This window comes from Heterocephalus glaber, unplaced genomic scaffold (genome assembly GCF_053883595.1).
Source record: "Heterocephalus glaber isolate CG9 unplaced genomic scaffold, H.glaber_assembly_v1.0 deba00000901, whole genome shotgun sequence".
Lineage (NCBI taxonomy): Eukaryota > Metazoa > Chordata > Mammalia > Rodentia > Bathyergidae > Heterocephalus > Heterocephalus glaber.
In genome coordinates this window covers 4,547,177-4,571,486 of record NW_028258171.1, presented here as the reverse complement: position 1 = coordinate 4,571,486, position 24,310 = coordinate 4,547,177, and the positions used below count along the sequence as shown (strand labels likewise).

The window sequence follows — 24,310 nt, the reverse complement described above, 5'->3', positions numbered from 1 at the left end:
TCATAAATGTATTATCTTGCTCAGTATACAACTTTTTGAGTTTCATAAACTAGTGTGCAATCTCCCTTCCTCTCTAATACATGAATCTATATAAATTTCCTTCCAAATGCTACTTTAGATGCATCAAAGTGTGGTTGCAGAGTTGTGTCTGTACATTCATGTGACAAGTATTTTATATGAACTTTTTCCTCAGTGAGTATTTTTAAATTCTAAAGTAGAAAGTTAAGTTTTACATTTTCATCATTGAGGAATAATAATTCCAATTAAGAAATTTAGGGCCCTAAGATACAATGTTTCTGAATATTCCATACATGAATAAAAAATAAATAATTTTTCTAATTGTTGGATGAAAACTCTAGGTTATTTTTAGGTAAAATTTGAAAATTGCATTATGCAAATATTTTATATCATTACTTGTGTTTATCAGTTCTGTTTAACAATTATAGAAATAATTTATTAAAAAACTGAAATCTGATTATGAAGCTTGAAATTTCCAATGAACAATGTTTAAATATTTGTTCTGTAATTTCAATACTTTGTAAGAATATATAGATTCAAAATACTTTTAACTTTCTGCAAAATCACAGGAATGATATAAGTAATCTTTTTAACCAGTTTATACACACACACATATGTATATATATGTATATATAGATATATGCATGCATATGTGGTTACTAGTTACTCTAAAATAAAAATATATATACAAATATATCTTTTCTATATATTCAATATTTTAATTATCTTTCGTATTATATATTAGTATATCATGAGTAATATACAGTTACATATTATGATCTTATGTTTATAAATGATCTATATTGCTATACATCTAAATCTATAAAATAATACTGACATATCCATTTATACACACACACACATATACAAATGTATATACACATACAGAGTATGTGCACATATACTGGTAATTTGTAGTATGTGAGTTTGAACTTTACATTAGATATGCCTTTCTTTTATATCCATTTTCTGTTTGCTAAGTCATCATTTTCTATTTTTTATCCATTGCTTTGGTAATTAAACTGTCTATATTTATATTTGAACAATATATTTACATTGTGCAAATATTTTTAATGTTACAAAATTCTTAATCGTAGTCTACTAGCCTTTTTATATACTATAGAGGTAGAATATTTTAATAAACTCAAACCCATGCTTTTATGCATTACCACATATTATAATTAGAATTACTATTTTTCACACTTTATGATTGCTCAGATTTTCTCTATACTTACCAATAAAATTCCACTTTACATCTAGCATTTTCTTCTTTCATGTGGACTCAATTTCACTTTTCTATAAAAAGTAAATATTTTCTACAAAAATATTTTATCCTTATTTTCATGTTAATTTAATGGAATGGTGAAATTGAATTGACATCCATTACTACTGATCACTTCAATGATACAATTTTATTATTGTTGGGTTATATTAGAGGCCAAGTTACTAATAATTGTTCCTTTGTTAAAAATTTGTTTTATCTGCTTTTGTTGCTGATATTATCTTTTCATTAAGGTTGTTTGATAGCTTAGTAAATGCATAAAAGTATGATTTTATTTAGCTGTCCCTCTCTATTATCAGTTTGTCCCTCAGAGATTTTGTTCTTACTTCACTGAGGAGTTTACTATCATAGGGCCACTTTTTATATTCTTTTCTTGACTTCAAGATTCTGAAGCTCATCTTTTGTTTCTCAGGCCAGATACTCCCATTCAGATGCCTTATCAAGTCTCTAATGAACTAAGAAGAAATAATGTTGTTTTGTTTTGCTTCTTGCCTATAGCAATCGGAAGATACTTTTTGGTCCATTCTTTAATGGTGGTGCAGTCTTTCAAGAGTTGTGGTTCGTAAAATTTCATTTCCTGCTTCCAGTTTGGTTCAGATACAAAGTCACATAACATGTAATATGTGTGTGAAAACCCAAATCCTAGCATCACATAGCTTGACCATTGTTGTGTCAGTGCACTTTCATTTCGCAGTTTCAACTCCTGGTGTGGTTAATATTCTGATTCTCATTTCTTCCATTTCTGCCATCTTAACATTTTTCAAATTATTCTTGACATTTGTTCATTATATTCTATTATTTTATACTTATTTCAGCAGGCAATTTAAATGAAGGAGATTCACATTTCTTTGATCTGTAATTTTCCACAATCGGAAATTAGCCTTTTGATGGTTAAAATATTTTTATGATAAACATAATGGAAAGCAGTCTATCTCACCATACAGTGCACCTGTTTATAACTTTACTAACATTATTTTCCAGAAAACATATGAATACACATCGCAATATTGGTTTATTAACTTTTTCTATATTATTAAGGAACTCGTGTAATTCATAATTATGCAGCATAGAAATATATGCAAGAACAATGAAGAAATCACTATAATGTTAATGAATAAGCATTTATACTTTACTAAAAATAGTAATTGTCACCAGAAGTTGCATACTCTTTCAGAAGTCACAGATCTTTTTCCCAGAACCAAAGGATTTTCTTGCTTGGTCTGACAAGAGTGATGAAATTCTTGATGCCAACTTTACCTGAAGTCTAGATGCGTTATTTAATTAATATGTCCAAATACATTGATTGTATCCCTGCTCCATTTCTTCATCACACTGACTTTTCAATTCAACCAAAATAATCACCTTATTTTATAGTAAACTATGAAACAAATAGAGGCTGACATGTTACGTTCTACCATGTAAAAGCATTCAATGCTAGCATTCAAATGTTAATAACATAGTTCATAAGAAACCCAGGGGTGTTTTTTTATTACTTGCTGTATTAGGCAGATAGGAAGGTGTAGGTGAAGAAATTTAAGCCAAGCCAAAGGCACACAAATAACAAGTGGTATGAAGAGATTGCAAATTCTCACATGTTGCGTGGCAGAGAGAGCACACTAAAAACATTATTCCTTCACTTGAGGCTCTATAATGGGAAGGGATACTTTTAGAAATTGGCTGGCAAGTCAAGTTATGTTATTATCAAGTTAGAACACAGAACAAATTAATATTCTTTACAAAAATTAATACACTTCATAAGAAATGCATAAAATTATGACAAAAATTACCAATCCTAACTTAAGACAAAAGACTTAAATAAATCATGTCATATTCCTGAGAAGGAAGACTTAAATAGATAAAAATACTATTTCTTCAATTCTTTTATTAGTTCATTAAGAATAACACAAATAATTTTAGCAAATAAAAGCAGAAAATAAGAATTTAAGAAAAACGTAGAATAATGTCAATATGTGTTAAACTGTGTGTCCCGAGAATAGAAAAACTGATACATTAGTCAGATTGATGTCAAATACTAAGTGTGCAAAAACAGACTATATATGTGTATGTCACTGTGTGTATTCATAATTGGGTGTGTGAAGCACAGTGAAGAAAAAACAATGAAAATGGAAGAATAATTCAACAAGTTAAAAAATGAAATCATTTGAAATGGTTAAAGAATATACTAGTCTAGCTTATACCATACAACAAATATGTATTTCAGTCATACCAGCAGGTCAAAACAAAAGACAAATTTATGAAAATATAATAATTTGAAAAATATATCACTTAATACTTATCAAGATAATAAAGAATTTTATCAACATGAAAAATAATAAATGAGAACCACCCAAAAAGTGATTGCTGTGTTAGACTAAATATACCTTAAACTCTGATATTTGAAAAATATTCTATGAAAGTGTCAGGTACATGACAAGCTTGGAAAATATATCAATATACTTTACAATGAGTAAATGACATTCTGTTTAATAGTCCTTACAAATCAGTCCAAAAATATTGAATGTATCAATGTAAATCTGGTAATATGTAGAGGTAACTATAAATACAAAAATTAAAAAATCATAATTCCTCAAAGATTTACCCACAAAATTATACTTTCAAAGGTAGAAATTGATAGGACTCTTTTTAAAAAATGATAATTCTTATCTCAGTGTTGCAGTGGTAAATAGGCTCCTCCAGGAATTGCTTGAGGGAAGATAACTTGTGTCTAACATTTCTGAAGGCCATTTGGGTTATATGCAACAAAGTCTCCAAAATTTTTTCAAGTATATATCCATTGTCTAATGGATGAATCTGGCTTCTCTGGCTTATTAAGAAATTTACTGCACCACAGTTTTATATATATAATACTATATATTATACTACATATACTATATATATTCATATATAATATATATCCATACATTCGTATACTATATATAATATCCATATATACTATATGTGAATATATAGTAGGTGTGCTTAAGAAACTCTATTTCTTTTCACGAAAAATATGTCAGAATTAATTATAGTAATCTTGCTCTACACTTGACCTCATTGTAAAGACTAAATAAATAAAAAATTTTAAAAATCCTCCAAAATGAGAATATATTTTGATGAATAAAACTTTGTTTTTATATCACACATGCACACATATGCATACACTCACACAAAGAGTAAATATCATAATGCAGTAGGTCAGGATATCATCTAATTATAATTCTTTTAATTAAAAAATGATTCTATTCAACTTTCATATTGCATTTTCAGAGAATTTAGTGACAGGAAAAATACAATGTATGGATCCATTAGGTGAATGGGCTACTATCTCACAGTAAAAGGAAAAATCCTGCATATACTTCTGATATTTGTAGGCGACAAAATGTATTCTGTTTCTCGTAATGCAAGGAAAGGATGGAGTAAACCTGGAGAGGGCCTGTTTGGGGGTGTGTGGACTTTGGGGCCTTTCTTCCATTTGAAGGGAAGCAATAGGGCAGGGCAGGGTGATGGGTTAAGCCGCTGTCGTGGAAGCCCTGCTGGTTAGGGGATGGCTCCGCTGAACAGTTTAGGAAGGGTAACAGGTAGTGGTGATAGGTGCCCTTCCTTCCGTTGGGTCAGGGGAGGGAAGGCAGGAAGTACAATTAACAAATAGTGGAAGTGAGAGAACTCAACACAGCTTGCACCGAAGCGAACAGGGGCTTTAACCACTAGATCCACATACAGCTCTCCATGGACAAGTTGCAGCAGTTCAGAGGAGCTCTATGCCCACATCAGGGTTTCTTGCAGCCACCCACAAAACAGTATGTAACAGAAAGTTTGAAAAGTGAGAATTCCCTTCCTGTCTAGTGGAGACAAATAGTACCAGAAATAGTAGTCCTACTAGATCTTAATAATACAGGGTTTCATTTAAATAAGCTACCTCTTTGCTCTGTTATAGGTTAATGTTATATTTTTCAGAGTTGTTCTGAAGTGCTAACATAAAGATTTGCCTGCAAGATAAAAAATGCCAGTTCTTAATGTCAACACTGGTATTTCTTTTATGTGTACATGGATTTTAATATAATTAGATGAAATTATTATCAAGCCTGTAGGTCTGTAAATATAAATATAATCATGTAGATTTTATTGCTAGATTAATTACATAAATCAATCAAGAATCTGGTCAATTTGAAATGAGAATAGCTGGTATTATGTCATAAAAAGAAATTCAAGAAATATCACTTGACATTTTCCCCCATTATTTTTTTAGGGAAATACCTATTTGCCTAAAAAATTAGATATTTAAGGAGAGAAGTTGGTTCGACAACAAAAAATACGATGTTTTCCATGTATGAAATTATGAATGTGATATTTTTATACGTTTGAAAGCTCTCTTCATTAATGTCATCTATCCAACAAATATATTACCAACTCTGTCATACACACATCTATGAATTTTTACGATGTTTAATTTAGTAATTTATCTGCTTTTATTTCTTGAAAATGTGACCATCATAAACCTTCCAAATGGGTTAAATATATTTTTAATTTAAAAAATAAAATACAAAGTGTTGGTCTTAGCCTTTCCCATTTCTTTTTAAATGAGCAACTTTTAATTGTAAACACTTCTAGACATTTTTATGGTAGTTAAATCTTGGGTTTTGGATTTCAAATTAATCAATCTGGAAAACATTCTCTAAGAAAGTACAAAAAGCGTCCTGTAGATGGATGCTGATTTCCCCCTCCAATCCTTGGCTAATTATAAGCTGTTTAATATTTCTAAATTAGCATAACAGCTGTTTGCCTAAGCTGATTTCTTAATATTTTGTGATTAATGAGTTAGTTAAATTCAATTCAGCCAACCTCTAGGATCTACTCCACAGACAAGTAACACTAGACCTACTTAAAAGTAGTTCTGGGAACTGTGGTGCCTCACTGTAATATCACCTATATGGGAAGCAGGGGCAGGAGGACCCTAAATTGGAGGTCAGTATGCCTTAAAAGAAAACTAAAGACTGAGAGGATGGAAAAGAACAGGAGAGGAGGGGAGGGGAGGGGAAAAGAGAAGAGGACATAGAAAAAAGTCCAGGGTTATAGGTCAGTGGTGAGCGCTTGCTTAGTATAAGTGAGAGCCTGGTTTCCATCCCCCAGCTGCGATCGATCAATCAGTCTGTCAATAAATGATCTCTGTAAGTCTTTTGACTAACTCTTTTGCTGAATTTGCTAGGGAGGTTGATATCCCAAATAACCAACTTTTTGCTTACTGCAGGAAAATCCAGAGACATTTACTTCCTGTATCCTTCGAGGGCTTCAGCTTTTGAAGAGATAACAGTAAGTAGCAACAGAATGTAATTTGATAACTGTTAGCTACACCTCGGCTCTTTAACAAGAGAGAAAACAGCGTCAAAAGAAGGTAAAATTTAATGAACAACCACAGCCTCAAGTTTATGCTTCCAACAGGAGCCTTTTGTGTCCTCCCATAAAAATTTTTTCAGCTGCCAGAAAGCACGGGTAAGAATTTTAAGGAGGTACTTTTTAGTTGCACTGGGGTGATTTTCCAAAATCTGTGAGACTATATGTAGAGCAAACTTGTCTACTTAACATCTCTACCTAGCTCCAGAGGCACCAATAAAAATAAGCCTCTATACATCATACTAATAACTATATAAATACAACGTTGCTAAGTAATACAAATACAATATTAAATATTACAATGTCAGGGGTTATACAATTTAAAGATTTCGCTAAAATAAATCAGGTATTCCTCTCTTTGCCCTCTCTCTCTCTCTTTCTCTCTCTTCTTTGTCAGTACTATGGATTGAACCCAGGGCCTTCATATTTGAGCTACAATCTCAGCCCTTTTATTACCTTCTTTTAAAAAATGTTGGGACAGGGTCTTGCTAAGTCACTGCATTGCCCGGACTGGGCTTGAATTTGCAAGCCTCTTGCCTCGGCATCCCGCAGTGCTGGGATCACAAGCTTGCGAGGCCATCCCAGCTGACTGTCCCAGAGTGAACAAAGCTATCCGCTGAAAGGCACAAAGATGCTGCTGTGTCAGTTCTCTTCATAATGAATCTACAGTTTCATTTCTTATAAAGTTCTGCATTCTATTTTTGAAGACAAGGGTTCCAGCTGTAATTTAATAGTGAGTGCATTTATGAGTGATGCTTAAATATGTTGAGCCAAGTGAATTAAACCACATTTACAACTAAAATCAATTTATGTTTATTCCATGCAGTAGCTACTGCTCTAAGATACTTGGAATCCTGGCTTGAAACTCAAAATAATAGACTATGATTTTGCAAGCTTTATAAATTACTCCTGGTATGCCAGAGGAAGGTCATCAGACTATGGTTTAGTGGTTATGCTAGGGAGTCAGAAGTCTTCAGTTATGTTCACCACTGTATTAGTGACTTTTTAACTCTGGGAACATCAATCAAATAACTAATAACCAAGCATAATTAGCTTTGAGTATGGCCTGATGATACAACACCAAGAACTTTAGATTAAGGAAACCTTTTCAGGTTCATTTTAATTTTCTGCATCCTATGGCACCATACTTTCCAGAATGCACTCAAGGGAATGTAGCCAAAATTCAACAAAACTTACAAGCAGGAAGCATCTATTGTTTTCAGATTGGGCAGCTGAACTAGCTCTGTAAAACACAGATATGAATGTGCGTCTGTCACTAAAGAAGCTTTAGCATGCTTTTTTTTTTTTTTTGTACCGGGAATCGAACTCAAGACCTTGATTTTACTAGGCAAGCATGGTGCCACTGAGCTTAATCCCTGGCCCACTAACATGCTCTTTTTTATTGTCTCTTTCTCTAGGTATCCTGTACCAATATGTTCTTGCCTTTTGGAATTTAATTCCTGGGATGGTTTTTTTTTTGCCTTTTATTTTTGATTTGGTTTTTAGACCATTACAGATGAACTCTCTTTTAACAAAATACAAACATCACATGTTTTATTTACTATCAGTTAACTTCAATCAAGAAATATCCCATATCTTCTTTCTCATGTTCTTTTCTTTATTTGTCAAGTTTTCCATTTAGTAATTCGAAAGAAATTTCTATCCTACGCTTGCCCTTGCACTCCAGCTTAAATACATTTATCCATAGATCTAGTCTTCAATAATTTTCTTCTTAGAGTACTTCTTCTTAGCCATATGGTTCTTGTCCTTATACGCTTTGGTGCATATCTCCAAATTTTTACCAGCTCTCTGCTCAGGGCTACCCTTTTCTTGCATTTTAGTTTCATTAAAATAGCCAAATTTCCACTTTTGTTTATCATTTCTAGATGACCTTTCCATTTTTGTAAATGCCTTTTAAAACTACTATATTTAATACAATGAATCTTTTTCTAATGTATTCTTCTTTGATTATTAAAACAGATTAAATATTAGCAATAGAAAAAATAGGAATACAACATTAATTGGGTTATAAAAGAGTTAACACTGAGAAAATTGTATAGCCAATTGAGAATACAAAATTAAATAGCTAGTAATTAAGTCAATTAAAATGAGTCAAAAACTTAAAAAATTGGTTGCATGTAAAAATTGTAACTCAAGTACAAAAAATAGTATAATGTAAAAATAATTTAAGATTAAGAAAAAATAAAATTGTTGCAGATTATATTGAAAACCATAGCATAGTTCACCAATAGCACCAAGGTTTAAAAGGAGAGAGAAGCAGTAAATTAGTGATGGCACAGATCAGATATTTCTCAGAATTTAAATAACTAGCAGGCTAGAGGAAGATCAGGCTGACGTACTTGCTTACCTTTAATAATTAAACACTTATTGACTAGCTTCTATTTTATTTTGTCTGTAGCTTCAAAGGAACTGTAGAATCTTTTCAGTATAGATTACTATAGATACTAATTAAATATATTAATTCAGTGTACATGATGTATTAAAGAGTTGGTTGAGATAGTGTCCAGTTGTTGCTTTTAGAATCCAACTTTTGGTATTAGATTTTTTAAAATATAGAATACTAAAACATTGGCTAATAAAAGAACTATTCCTATAAAAGCACCATATATAATATATATATATGAAAAACATTCAAATAATTTTACCATTTTGCCATACTCTTAAGTGAAATAAATAGGACACACATGTGTAAGTATCAAGTAGTTTCTCTGGTATGAAAAACTAGAAGTGTGAATAAGGGTCAAAATGTATAATTGATATTGTGAAACAGGAAAAAAAGGACTTACTTGTTTGTAAATTTTCTTTCTTTTAAAATTTAACGCTGTTTCCATTTGGCTTTCACATGCAGTAATATTCAGAATAGTGACAGAGAAAATAATAAGCACAAAATGGAATAACATATTTTAGCTATATTGTAAATAAGTTTATCTATAATGATTAAATAACATTTTATATTTTTATCATTTTGGTTTGCTTAATGTAATAAATATTAAAATTACATAATTTCCTTAAAATTCACACATATTTAGCATAAAATTATGAAATTTTGGGTAATTAGCTTAAATTGAATGAATAGAAAAGCTTGAGTGTCATCTTAGAAAATAGTATGTGTAGTTTAAAAAGGCCTTTGAGTTGTGAACTAGTTAAATGAACGAGATAGTGTCACTAAGATCAGCCAGATTTAATGAACATAAGTTCTATTTACTTGAAAATAAGTATTTCAGTTTTAATTATTGAAGAATATTTTAAGAAAAAATATTTAACTTCTCAGATAATAAAGATGAAGAATAAAGATAATTTTTGAACATTCATGTAGACCAAATGCTTTTTCTTTTCTTAGCTTGGAGAAAGAATTTTATTTCATTTTCAGTACACAGGAAGTTGACAGCAGAAGTGCAGCTTTTGAATGGTCTGGAATCAAAAACTCTATGACCTTCTCTTTAGAGCTGATGCTCTGAAATGAAGTTTGACATTCTTGGTACTGTGACTTCACAGACTGATAGTTCTCAGAGATGATAGTTCCTAGGCACCTGCATAAGAATCAGTTGGAAATGATGAGTTAAAGTTTAAAAAATATTTAGATATAGAAAAATAGCAGAACAGAAAATAGCAGAACTCTAATCTGGCAACCACATGGAACTACTAAAGAAAAACTCATCAATTTTGTTAAAGTAAAATGAGTTTAAATTCATTTACATCTTGTGATGACAGCTTATTTCTTCCCTGATTTTAAATGAATGCAAATAATAAAGTTTTAGTTACATTGTCTATGCTGGATAACATTAATTTTTTTGTTCTTTTTTTTCCTATTATCTGTGTTGTATTTCACACTTTATTTATATATTGAAGTTTTCATATAAGAGAAACCATGTGATATTTAAGCATGTTGTAAGATTTACTTCACTTAACATTATGGTCTCAAAATACAGTGTACCTTGGTTTAATATAGTTGCCTTATGTGGTTTTTGCCCATTGGTCTAGCTGTTATTCTGTATATATAAGAAGTAGCTTTATAATGACTCATAAGATAAATAAATTAACCAGGTGCTGGCAAAATAAAATGAGGTGGAAGGAAAAGAAAAAAAAGAATTGAGGTGTATTATGTACATGTACCAATTCCTCTTGATGAATGTAATAATCATGTACTGCAAATATATTCTAACCAAAAATAAGAATTAAAAAATAAAATTTTAATAGAAAAAAATAAGCAAAAATCATATAATAGAAATGTATGCAAATAATGTAAATACAAATAAACACATATTTATAATTTTAGTTATTTACAATTGCCAAGACTGTACCAATTAATTCCCTGGATTCAAATCCAATAACTCAGTGGGGTAGTAACCCAAGAGAAGGGATTGCTAAGTCATTTCTGTATGGAGAATTTTGGAAATAATTTGAATAAATTAAACTTATTTTAAAGAGGATACCAGCATGAGTTTTGTGTGAAGATTCTTGAGTAAGTTTAGGATAGAGAACAATTTTCTTTTTCTAGAGAATAGCATGAGAGGGTGATTAGTACCCAAGAATGATATCTTAAAATTTTTCAGTCTCTATGCTCCAAATTCTTATTGTCATCACTATTAAATTAAAAAGTATACATGTGAAAATAAAAATAGCATCTCAAAACTCTCATCTTTTCTGTTACCCTCAGTACTAATCATCATATTCTCAGGTATTAAACTCAGAAATATGTACCTATTAATAATCAATTATTTTTCTTCATTTCTCACAGTGCATCTATCATGTTTATAATCTTGCATATATTTCCTCATGTTAGAATTTGATGCTTATCTCTTTATTTATTCCTATCCAAATTAGCTCTTACTTTGGAACTTTTAGCTTTGCAGGATGCCCAGTGCATTGATTCAATATGAATGCATGTTGATAAAAAACACACATGTTCTCCACTCTATCCCAACTCAAAAAATTAAACAAAATTCTAACAAATTAAACAAAATCCTAACAAATGCAAGTTCTATTAATACTTTTTGCATAGTATTTCAATTTTACTGTGTTAGCTATTATCCTACTCTCTTTACAGTCTTTTTGGTATTCTTATAGCTGATTCCAAATTTATCATTCCTGTTGCATTTTGTGTACAGTACCACTACTGTTGAAAATTATTTTCATAGGAATTTTCTTGTACAGTCAAACACTATACTGTAGTAAACATAAGAGATCCTGAGTTCAACCAGACCAGGTAGTACCCGATAGCCAAGAAATTTTAAACATTTCTATGAGTAACACAAATGTATACTTAGGTGTAGGGGTTGTTGAAGATTGCTTTACCTTTTTTGTGCTAAGATATTAGGTGGGTTTAAAAGAGAAGCACAGGATCTTGTGTTTCCCAAATTAGAATTATGATTTTTGGTATTATTAAATCTCACTTACCTTAACAAAAACACCATTGTGCTAGATCTTTTCATCTCTTTTGTTCACTTAGTCATTAGATGGGTTTGTACTCTCCCTTCACAGATTTATTGTCCCACATCATTAACAATATCATTTCTTAAGAAAGTCTATTTGTTTCCAAATTTAACTACTATCTATATGGGAAGGCTTTGAATCATTTATTTATGTGTTCATAGACCAATAACATATTAAATGCTAAACATATTAAATGGTTGTAGAAAAGAGTAAGTTTGATAAAAGACATGAGAATTGTTTAAATATTACATGCGTTTATTTATATATGTATTTATTTATTTTTGAGACACAGTCTCATTATGTACTCCAGGGTGAACAGGAACTCACTATGTAGCACTGTCTGGCTTTAAACTCACAATCTTTCTACCTGAGCATCCCAATACTTGACTTATATGTATGCATCACCATTCCTGGCTTAAATGTTACCTTTAAAATGTGAAAGAGCCTTTTTTTTTTTAAGGCAAGGTCTCCCTTTGCAGTTCAGGCTGACCCTGAACTCACTATGTAGCCCCTGGCCTTGAACTCACAGCAATCCTGCTGCCTCAGCCTCTGGAGTGCTAGGACTACAGGTGTGCACCACTACGCCCAGGTCCAAAGAGTCTTTTAAGGACTGGAAATTTTCTGTGAACATTTCTTAAACTAGCCACTCAAAAATTCATTCAAATAAAAGAAAGTTTCCCAACACATTTAATTAAATATTTTTTTGCTCAGGGTAAAAACTTATAAATGTTAATACATCAACTTTATTTTCTAAATGAGTTGGAAAAATAATTTGGAGATATAAATACTATTTTCACATTTTCTGGACCTTTGTACCTCTCATACTCTTTTAGGGTTATGAAATGCCTGGTACTCCTTTTCCTTAAAAGCAAATCATAACAAAAACAACAACAGAAATTAGCTTAAAACAACTCTTCTAAAAAGATCTTTTCAAAGCCAATCTAGTTGTGCGTGTCCTGCAGAAAAATACAGTGTGTATTATGTATTCACACATAAGTTATAGTATAGAAGATTATGAAAGATTTTCACATATAGATTTTTGTAGCCATTTAGAAGAATTTCATTTTAACTTTTTGTGGTTTTAATGTTTATAGAAGCAGGTAGACAGTTGTTTACTATGGACTTTACTAACATAAAGAAAAAATTTCTTAGTTTCTGATACAAGTGGATGGCAAGTGGGAATGCTGGTTTACAATGGTTTTCTAAAGCTTGTAATGCATTAACAAGGGTAGAGAAAGGCTGGAATTTGATTTATTTAATAAGAACTCAGGTAAGTAGAGGATATTAAGCCTCAGAACTGAATTTTACATTGGAAAACAAAAATGAAACTACAGAGCCAGTAAAAATAAATAAATAAGCAAAATAGAGACAATAAATTTATACCTAAAATTAGGACTCTGAATTCGACATACATGCATTAAATTAAAAAGCAGTATGAATTGGGGCCGGGAATTTAGCTCAGTGGTTTTGCTGCCTGCTGTGGAAGTACAAGGACTCAAGTTCGATCCCTGGTACCCCCCCAAAAATCATTATGAATCTAAAGCTTTGTAAACAATCTTTTTCATGTCTTGTTCAACATGTTGCTTCTTTCCATTAACAGAACAGTGGACAAGAGGGAAAAAAAAATTAAGCAGTATCAGCAGAATGGCAGAGCAGCCTCATTATCTTCTACAGAAACATTGGAAAATTAGCAGAAATTCTCAGAACCAATTTTATGAAAACTCTGGAAGTCGCTTAAGGCTTAAACCAAAGAGATGCTAAATTAAGAAATCTGAAGGGCCGGGGATTTAGCTCAGTGGTTCCGGTGCCTGCCTCGAAAGCACAAGGTCCCAAGTTTGATCCCTGGTACAAAAAAAAAAAAAAAGAAATCTGCAATTTAAGATGTCAAGAAGTATTAGGTTAATATATCTTGAATTGCCTTTCCCTCTTCTCCTCCAGAAGCAATACAGGAGTCTTAAAGTAGTAGTGTTCTGTACTTTGGTTTGGAACCCTGGTCTTTAATTTTAAAGGGAGCTGAATGGACCTTATTTTAAAAATTATTCTGTATGTCTGGTCTAAGACAAAATGGAACTTTTTGAATGACTGAGGCAAAACACTCATTTCTAGTTATGCCTAACTGGAAACTTTGGCCGGAGGTGCAACAAACATTGCCAAAAAATGTGGAAGACAAACTTACAACCTCAATGGTTGGGATAAAAGAGTATAGTTGTGATATAACACAGACTTCAATTTTAGGTACAAATTATTTACTAAATTAGGACATTCCTAAGGACTTGTGTTTAATGGGGAATGCAGAAGCCTGAGAACTTTCTTTTTAACAAGGTATAAGACATCTAGAAAAAAAAATCTAAATGACATAAGTTCTTTATTATAAATAATTATTTCAAATAAATTGATTAATCTCTTTAATCAAATATCAGGGAAGGGATAAAAATGGTTTGGCTATATGTTGGCACAGATGTTGTATTTAAAGCACAAGCACTTAATAAAATAATGGAAAATTAATTCCATGCCAATAATAATGAAGAGAAAGCTAGAGTACCTATTTTGACATCACACAAGATAGACATTAAGTGAAGGAATGTTTCAGGAGACAAAGACATAACATCTGATAAAAGGGTCCCCTTTAACAGGAAGTTAGGACAATCATGAACTTAGATGCATCACATACACACAAAAGAAGAAAAACTCCAAAATGCCTGAAGGAAACTTTGACATAATTGAAGGCAGAAAGAGACATATTTTTCAATAATGACTGATGATTTCAGTACTTGACAATCACAATAGAAAGATATGAGATTACAAACACAAAAATGATCATAAAAAATATGACCAGCCATACATCAGCAAATTAGCCTAAACAACACTGAGATATTCCTAGAAATATGTGAATTGCATAAATGGACCCAGAGAAAATAAAAAGTCTCCACTGAGTTACAAGAATAAAATTATTGAATCAATACCCCAAACTTCCAAAGAAATTCCAGGATCAGGCAGCTTCACTGCTGAATTCCACCAACCAGTAAAGGAAAAAGTGACATTGCTTTCTGTCAATCTCTTCCAAAACCACAAAAGAATAAAAAGGGTTTCTTCACTCATTGTAGGAGGCTAGCATTGTCCAAGTACCAAAGCCAGATAAATATATCACAAGGAAATAGAAGTATGCACCAATATCATATATATATGTAAATGTATATATGTAAAAATTCTTCAGAAATACTACTACAACAAATGCAAGACTATATTGAAATTTTTATACACAATGAACACGTGTAATTTATCCTTTGATTACTAGATAAGAAATACAAGAGCAAAAATTAAAAAAACCATAGACATCTCAATTGACACCAAAAAAGCATTTGATAAAGTGAAATATCCTTTCTTGATAATAATATCAGGAAAATGCTAACACAAATGAAAGCACCTTAAAATAATAAAGCCCATTTATGAAAAGTCCACAATTTAAGGCATATTTTGTATGAAAAAATTGAAATTTTTCCTCCGTTACTATTAGGAAGACAAAGATGCTCATTTTAATCACTGCTATGTAAAATTCTGCTGGAGTTTTGAGCCACTGAAAGCAGGCAAAAATAAATAAATACATGTAAACTGGAAAGAAAAAGCAAAGTATCTCCTATCAGAGATGGCATGATATTTCATATAAAAAAAACCTCAAATGATCCTCAAGAAAGCTACTAGACTTAATCAACAATATCAGTTTAATTATAGGATAAAAAATCCACATATCAAATCTGCTGTATTTTTTAAAACTAGTAAAACATTACCAAAAGAAATTAAAACAAATGTAGAAAGGTGTCATACGTTAATGGTTAGAAGTGAATATGTCAATCGTATGCGAATCACTTTGCTATATCTCCAGATTCTAATGGACATTACTTTTTTTCAAAATAGAAAAATTAAATTTCAATTCAATGTGGAATGCCAAGACTCTGAAAGGTCAGTCATATTGAGAAAAACAAAAAGTTGGTGTAGTCACATTTCCTGATTTGAAAACTTATAAAGCTACAGTAATCAAAGTACTGTTACTAAGATGGATATATAAATTAGTGGATTGAAATTCCTGAAGTAAATGCATAGATCTATGACTAATACTTTTAACAAAGCTCCCTGGTCCAATAAATGAAGAAGGAATAGTCTATTCAATAGCTAATGCTAGGACAACTAGATTTCTACATAAAAATAAAGTTAGCCCTCTACATCACACTGTATACAAAAATTTACTCAAAGTGCATCAACCGCTTAGCCAGAAGAGGTAAAATTATAAAACTCTGAGAGGAAAACAGAAAAAGGTAAATCTTTGTCCTTTGATTGGACAGTCAGTTCTTAGATGTAACACTAAAAGAACAAGTAAACAAGCTTCCAATAAAAATAACAACTAATGCTCAAGATTATTAGTTATTAAGAAAATACAAATGAACCAAAAAGAAATACTATCGTGTGCTCTATAACATTGTTTTAGTAAAGGATGTACTGCAGATAAGCCATCAGCCTCTTAAGGTGATATCCCTAGTGACATGAGTCTCTTAATTTGTGTAAGTACACACTGTGATGTCATTACAACAACATGTCACCTGATGTAGCATTTCTCAGGACATATCCTCATTGTTAAGTGACACATGATTATATTTCACACCTATTAAAATGAAAACAAAAATTCTGCAGTGTGCAGACTGGAGATAGAGGACCCTAACACTCTCATACTTTATTAAGGGAATGCTCATCAAAAACTTTTTAAAAGATTAAAACTAAAATTATTATATTACCTAGTAATTCTGTATCTAAATTTACACCTAAAGATTTGAAAACTGAAACTCAAAACATACATGCACTGTGACATTTTTCCTATGTTAAAAATGTGGGAAGAAGACACTTTTTGATCAAAGATGAATGGTTAGAACACACACACACACAACTATACATATGTCTATATATGTATGTTTATATCCAAGAAAGTGTGTGCACCCATAAAAAGGAATAAAATTCTGTCATATGATTTAGCATGGGGTAATCTTGAACATTTTAAGATAAGTAGAGTAAGATATATAAAAAGGACAAATATTGTATGATTCTATTTTTATGGTCTGTGTAGAGTGAGCAAATTAATAGAGAAATAAGTTCTGGGCTTCTCAAGGCCTGAGGGAGGGAAGAAATTAATACTATTATTACATAAGGAAAGTTTGTTCTATTGTGATGAAAAGGCTATAAAAATAAATTGATTTACTCATAAATTTTTTTAAAAAGAAAGTGATCATAGTACAATTTTAATGTATCCATGACATTGGTATATATCCTTTAAAAATTTTTTAAAGATGTCACATTTTTGTTATATAGATTTATCACAAAAAATATTTTTAAAAAACTTAGTGTAAAATAGTGTATATATCTTCAATATATGACTCTTATATTAAATAAAACAGTCATATGGCAGAAACTTTTACTTTGGTTGTACATAATACATTCTGTATCAGTTGTATTTTTAAATAATTGCATAGTCTTTAGAAGCACATATGCAAACAGATGTATTTGATTAGTTACCTATGAAATGTCAGTATAAATACACAGAGAAATTAAAAAGAAAGGAAAAAGTTGAATATGTTCCCCAGATAAATAAAATAGAGTAAAAGAAAAATAACCTGAGTTTAGGATTATATTTTGGAATAAACAAACTAAAACTGTATCAGAAATTTCTTGTATATGTTATTAGGTATTTCATGATGTAACTGACAATCAAAATGTGTGTGAGAGGGCCGGGCATTTAGCTCAGTGATTCTGCCTCCTGCCTCGCAAGTGCAAGGTCCTGAGTTCGTTTGATCCCCAGTACCAAAAGAAGAAATGTGTATGAGGTATAACTGAGTTACTAAATTTTAAATGAAATACTAATTAAAATTATTTTAGTTTTATTTTTATGTACATTATTTTCAGCCAAGTACATTTTATTAATAATCTTCAGTTCTATAGATCATTATGGATTTTTAAAAATAATAATTATAGCTTTTCAAAATATGAATTATACTTTCAATCCAAATCAGAACTTGCAAGCTCTACCTATAATACACTCAATTTTATTGGAATTTCTCATCAATGTGCTTGATGTGCTTTGTAAAATACTGTAAGTTAGATTTTATGAATGTTGAATTATAAGTATCCATATCTATAATATGTACTTTTATCAGCTAAATTACTTCTACATTTACTCCAGTATGTGAGATTACAGGAAATAATAGAAATGACTTCAAATTATATGCATTAATATTGTGGTTGAGAATTGTTGCCCCTTATTACATCATTCGTATACATATAATATGCTCAACTAAAATTACGAGCTTCCACTTTTCTTGAAAATATTATTTTGTCACTTCTATTTAGAACAGTCTTTTGTGAATGATCACTAGTCTCATTTAACTATGAGTATATACTTGTGTTCTATTAAATCCCCTAAGTATAAGGGTATGTATCATTTCACTAAAATAATTTATTATTGCATATCTTAGACTCATAGATTGAGCCTTCCTGTTCCTAATAAGCTACATTTAGAAAAGTCAGGTGTGTACATTATGAGTGGCTGGTGTTCAATTTAAGACTGAATACATACAAAAATGGAAGTTTCAGATTTAATACTAGGAAATATGGGGGGGATTTTAAATGACTAAGTTTGAGTTTAACTCTAACACACTAAAAATTCTGTTCTATGGACATGTTCTGTATGTCCACATGTCTATATGTCTACAGGAAATGCTGTTCTGTAGCATACTCTAAAATAAAGTCAGTGACAGGTAAGGCTATGATAACTGCATAAATATCACCATCAAAGAAAGCAAGAATCCACCCTCAGGGAGTAGGAGAAATATAAGGATAAATAGGATAATGTCCTTGAAGAAAAGTTAGCAAATTTACCCAAGAAAGACCTTAAAGACCTGTTAATTTTGGGCTGAGGGCCAGAAAATCCATTCCAGATCTGGACAACATACACATTGTGCAAGAAGAGCTTTGCACAGGCAATGCTTATTGTTTTATTGGTCCCCCTTTTATCAACATAAATGCTTACATATGCAAATATGGGATTATACAGGGCATTAGAATGATCAAGATGCAGGTAACTAGGTAAATTTCCAATGTCACAAATGAACTTCAAAATTGCCACTCAAAACTCATTTCTGTTTTAATCACACATTTCATGAGGCTACATGTGTGTCTGTTGTTGTTGTTGTTGTTGTTGTTGTTGTTGTTGTTGTTATTGTCCTCATGGTCTAGGCTGGCCAGCTTCTAAGCATAGCTTTCATGGGTGGCATTCTATAACTCTAAAAGCTTAGATTTTTGTTAATAGTCCCATAGATTGAGAATGACTAACAGCTTAATTTAAAATATTCAAAAGGGGATTTTTCAGCTTTTTCAGTTTGAACCATTTTTTAAAAAAAATTTATCATACATAGCACTTTTAGTAATCACTATCAAAATTGTCAAGAAGTAGAAATCGAACCTTTAAGTGTCTGAGAATGTGAAGTCAGTTGGTAATAGATTTTTGTAAAACATATCTTATGTTAAGCTCTGTGGCAAGTTCTTGCACACTGTCAAATTTTGTGCCAAGATTTTTAGAATTTGGAAGGTTACAGTGGATAACAAGTCTGCTTCAAACCAAAACACACTCTAAAACGCTAAACTTGTGTACTGCTTCCCTATGACTGGATTGATATTTATTAGCCTTCAAAGATATCTCAGTTTATATACCTTGGTGTTAAAGCAGCTGGATGTTATTCTTTATATGTCCTGAAATCTTGCAAAATTGGAGAAATGGGCACTTAGAAGGACACACAGGGCCTGAAATTACGAAAGTCGTGTTCACCCTGGATCTTGAGAAAAGTAGTCGACTTGGATTAACTATAATAGGTCTATCTTGGTTTTTTCTGAAGTTATTCCACGATATAACACCCCTCATTGTCTTTTCTCTTACATGAGGTATAAAGATAATACAAGTTTTATAAAGCCATCTGTGATTGCTGAAGATTTTTGCACCCGGTTACATTGCATTTTTAGTACTTGTAATAATAACTTCATTCAGACTTGAAGCAATAGATATTTCCACAAATAAGGCAATGTGCAAATTCTGTCATAGTAAAACATTTATTTGTTAAAGTGATATAGATTATTCAAGATTCTACAGTCTGTTAAGTCATGGATGGCAATGTAAGATGGATTGATACAGAACTTGATGCCAATGTAAGGTTTTTTTAAATTTCCTTCTTAAAAAAAATACTTCTAGGCCAGAAGAAAAAAAAATTTGGTTTTCAAAGGGGATGAACCATGGTCTGAAGGAGCCAGTTCTGCTGGCTTCAGTGACTTCCGCACGGGCTCCTGTGGACAACTTCTTTTAGGACACAGTTCAACATTAGCCTTTGTGAACTGAAACATTGTTTTATTTTATCCAGTAAAAATATCAGTGGCAACTTTATTCAGGAGAGAGACAAGTGGTGCTCTTCAGATTGACTCCAGCCTCTGAAATGAAAGAAAAAGAAAAAAGAGTGGGGGGAGAAAACACATAGCTAATAAATCATTGTGTTTGCAACCTGAAAGCTACTGAACTGTAAGCACGTAGGCAGAAGCTGCTTACCATAAAATACAAAACACCTTCCCGAATAATATCTGGACATGAACATCAATATTTAAAACATCATTTGGTGGTTTGCAAATAGTGAACATATCAAAGAACCTCCCTATATACTGAATATATAAAAGAATATATAAAACAATCTCCTTTTCAAAAGGAATCTAAATGTATGAATATTATACAGCAATTATATACATTAAAGCCAACAGTGGAAGGGCATTTCCCTTTGTTTTAGTTTTCATAGTTGCATCCTCAATGTAACACAAAACGTTACTCTTATTAGTGCAACCCCTTAAGCTTTAATAAACATACATACTGGTTTTTTAATTAAACATATTAGATAACACTTGCTCAACATTTCTTAAACCTAAATGATCTCTCCATTTTTTAAACTGTTCTAGGAAATTTGTGCATGATGATAACATTTTATTATGCATTAATGTTAGGGAAAATATTTGTCTTCTTTAATTAGATACACTTTACCCACAGAGCAAACAGAATAAATATGAAAACTTCCAAAATTTCACAGGCAAAGGCAAAGTCACTCCATGGTTAATGTAAATATGTGATATAAAAAATAAAAACATTTCATAAAGATGTTTAAATATCAAATTGTGAGCATACTTTCCCCTTAAATATAGTCCTTAGTCTTCAAGGATTTATGTAGTTAAATTCCATCCTTGACAAAGGAAGAAATTTTTTTACCTGAAATATCTGAAATACAAACAAGTTTTCTCCTTTCCATTCAGAATTGACTTCATTGTTGCACATGTTCTATTTCAGGGTTATAACATCTTTTTGGATTTTGATGTAATGGATTTTCAGTTTACTGAATAGTCTCTATTATAATTATATAGGCTATCTTTGGAAAATATGTAAGACATTAATTAAAGTACAGTAGGTTATTTTGATCAATTTATGAGATAAAGGTAGGTAAAATACTCCAGAGATATTTTAGTTAAGAAAAACTTGACTGCGCCAGGGATTTAGCTCAGTGACACCGTGCCTGCCTGGCAAGCACAAGGTCCTGAGTTTGATCCCCGATACCAAAAAAGAAAAAAGAAAAACTTGAATGATTAAGGGTATTTTGGGCACTGACAATTTCTGAGAATAACAGATGCATTTACTCTTAAAGGATAGCTAAGAGACCAATATATGTACTATTCATAAAACAAAATAATTGTCTTTGAAACTGACAAAATACATATATCAGTACTATACTGTACCTGACACATACTACCAAAAACATTCCAAAATCCCCTTCAAAACACAAAGACATATTTCACTAAATTCTTCTGTATTGGATTCATAGCATGGCTCATGTTAGTGACATGACATATCATGTTGGATGACAATTTTATTTCTATCTCTCACAATAGGCCTTCTTTGGCAGGAATTAAAATAAAATTACAGCAAGGTGACCTGACACACTCCTGTGGGCCCAGCATTCAGGGAGGCTGAGGCAGGAGGATTGCAAGTTAATGGACTTAGTGAGACCCTGTCCCAAAATAAAAAATATAATTAAAAATGAGCTGGGGCAGTAGCTCTGTACAAGGCCCTGTGTTCAGTCCCTCCTACCACAAAAAAATTATAAGAAATTTCAAAGTATAAGAAGTTTTAGTAAACTAAAGACTCAGTATATCTTGAAGAAAAGGTAAAGTCAATTCTTTACCTAGCTTGATTTTTTCTAAGTAATAAATCCTTTCCAGGATAGCAAACTAACATCAAGTTAGAGATTTTATAACCTGATAGATATAGCAATATAAGTGACACTTCTAATAATAACACTATTAAGAATGTGTACAATTGTAGCTTAAGAAAATACTGTTAGTTATGAAAATTAGGAAGTAGCAAAAAAATGGAAAATATGATGGATATTTGTCTTCCTTAAAGCTAATACTGTTATTGAAATGGTGGCAAATTTTGAGTCAAATAAAAACTAGTATTAGTTAGAATACACAAAATAACACTGTGCAACTTACTTATTAATAAGGAAACTCTTATACCAATTCCCCATAAACCTAAACACTGAACATAAACTTAGAAGAGCATCACAAAGATAAAGTAAGAACAATGATAATTGTGGTAAAATTTATAAGAATTTAAAATTATCACCTTGGGGTAAGTTTAGGATGTTTCAACAGTGATCCTCGTTTAAAACTGAAAGTGTAACATGGAAAACACTTACGGACTAATGGCTTTCTTAACAAACTAAAAAGTAAAGGGTAATGTAAACTATCTCAACACTTTGACAAGCAAAATATTCTGACATTCCATGGACTATACTTAGATCCTTACTACTGCCTCTCTTCTGTATGTAATTAAGGGTTATGAAGGATTTTGATCTTGAGTAGCTAGGATGTCTAAACACAAAGGAGATGATTTTTAAAGGCCATTGCTTAAACTAAGGGTTTTCTTCTTTTTTTTCTTTCCTGACTTGGTATAAAGGTCTAAGAAATATGTGATAAAATATACATTAATTATTAAAAATTAGTTAATGTTTTCTATGTGTGTACCTATTTTATTGCTCAAATTAAATTAAATTTAATTAATTTCCATAGGAAAAAAACCCTGCAGAACCAAATATTTTGTATTGATGTCACCTAGAAACATTTAAAGTGCAGGTTATCTATCCTTTTTTCTGAAAATCCTGGGGGCAGAAGTGTTACAGATTATGAATTCTTCTAGAGTGCAAAAACCCTGCATGTTTATGTATTACAGGGTATCATACAGGTGGGACTCAACTCTAAGCACAAACTTTACCCATGTTTCTTACACATCTGATACACATGGCCTGAAGGTAATTCTGTATAATATTTTTAGTGGGCCTAGATTTTGCCTGACTCAGCCCACGATCAGATGTGAAAGTTCTGGTTGTGAGATCATATTAGTACTCAAAATAATTCATATTTCACAATTGTTAGGCATAAGTTCTTTTGGATTAGGTATGTTTAACGTCTATACTCACATCATCTATTAAGATTTGTTTTGTACTTTACTTCGTCTTTCATATATTTCCAGAACCCTGTATTTTCCCTTAGTTGTGGAAATATTGCAATTTATTTATAATAAACATTACTGATATTTTATTCATTAGGAAACTAATATTTTATCTAAATAACTGTACTTATTTGATGATTAATACATCTGTAACAGACATTTTACAACAAAGACTACATTTTAAAAATGTCTTGACACTAAATAGGAATATCACAAGTCAAATTTATTTTAATCAAGCAGCAATTATCTGAAAGCCTGCATAAATAATTGCAGAATATGTCTTAGTTCTTATGCATGCCTACAAACATACATGGACACACACACAGATAATACATATGTATTTTTTGTTTGAATATGAAAACTATTTCTTCAGAAATTTTACTAAAAACAATTTTTAGTCTAAATGCAAACTTGTCACTACTCCAATCTTAGTTGTTAAACTTGCATTCCTATTGTTTATAAAGATAAAAAATCTTTACCACCTCTGTTACCTTACATGTGCCAGTTTGCAAGGAGAGTAATTTTCACTAATTTTACCAATGATT

The 24,310-nt window shown here is 31.2% G+C and overlaps 1 protein-coding gene across 3 annotated transcripts in view; it reads right to left on the bottom strand.

Annotated features, from left to right (window-relative positions):
- Window positions 1–18,227: 18,227 nt before the first annotated feature.
- The window catches only part of Lrfn5 (leucine rich repeat and fibronectin type III domain containing 5), a 268,507-nt gene continuing 262,424 nt past the window's right edge, over window positions 18,228–24,310 (bottom strand). Inside the window, exon 4 of one of the 3 annotated variants that reach the window (XM_004862757.3) lies at window positions 18,228–20,653. In XM_004862757.3, the coding sequence (XP_004862814.2) occupies window positions 20,607–20,653 (47 nt within the window). In that variant the 3' untranslated portion in view covers window positions 18,228–20,606. The remainder of the gene's footprint in view (window positions 20,654–24,310) is intronic. The other 2 variants (XM_087208037.1, XM_004862756.3) reach the window with 2 other exon arrangements.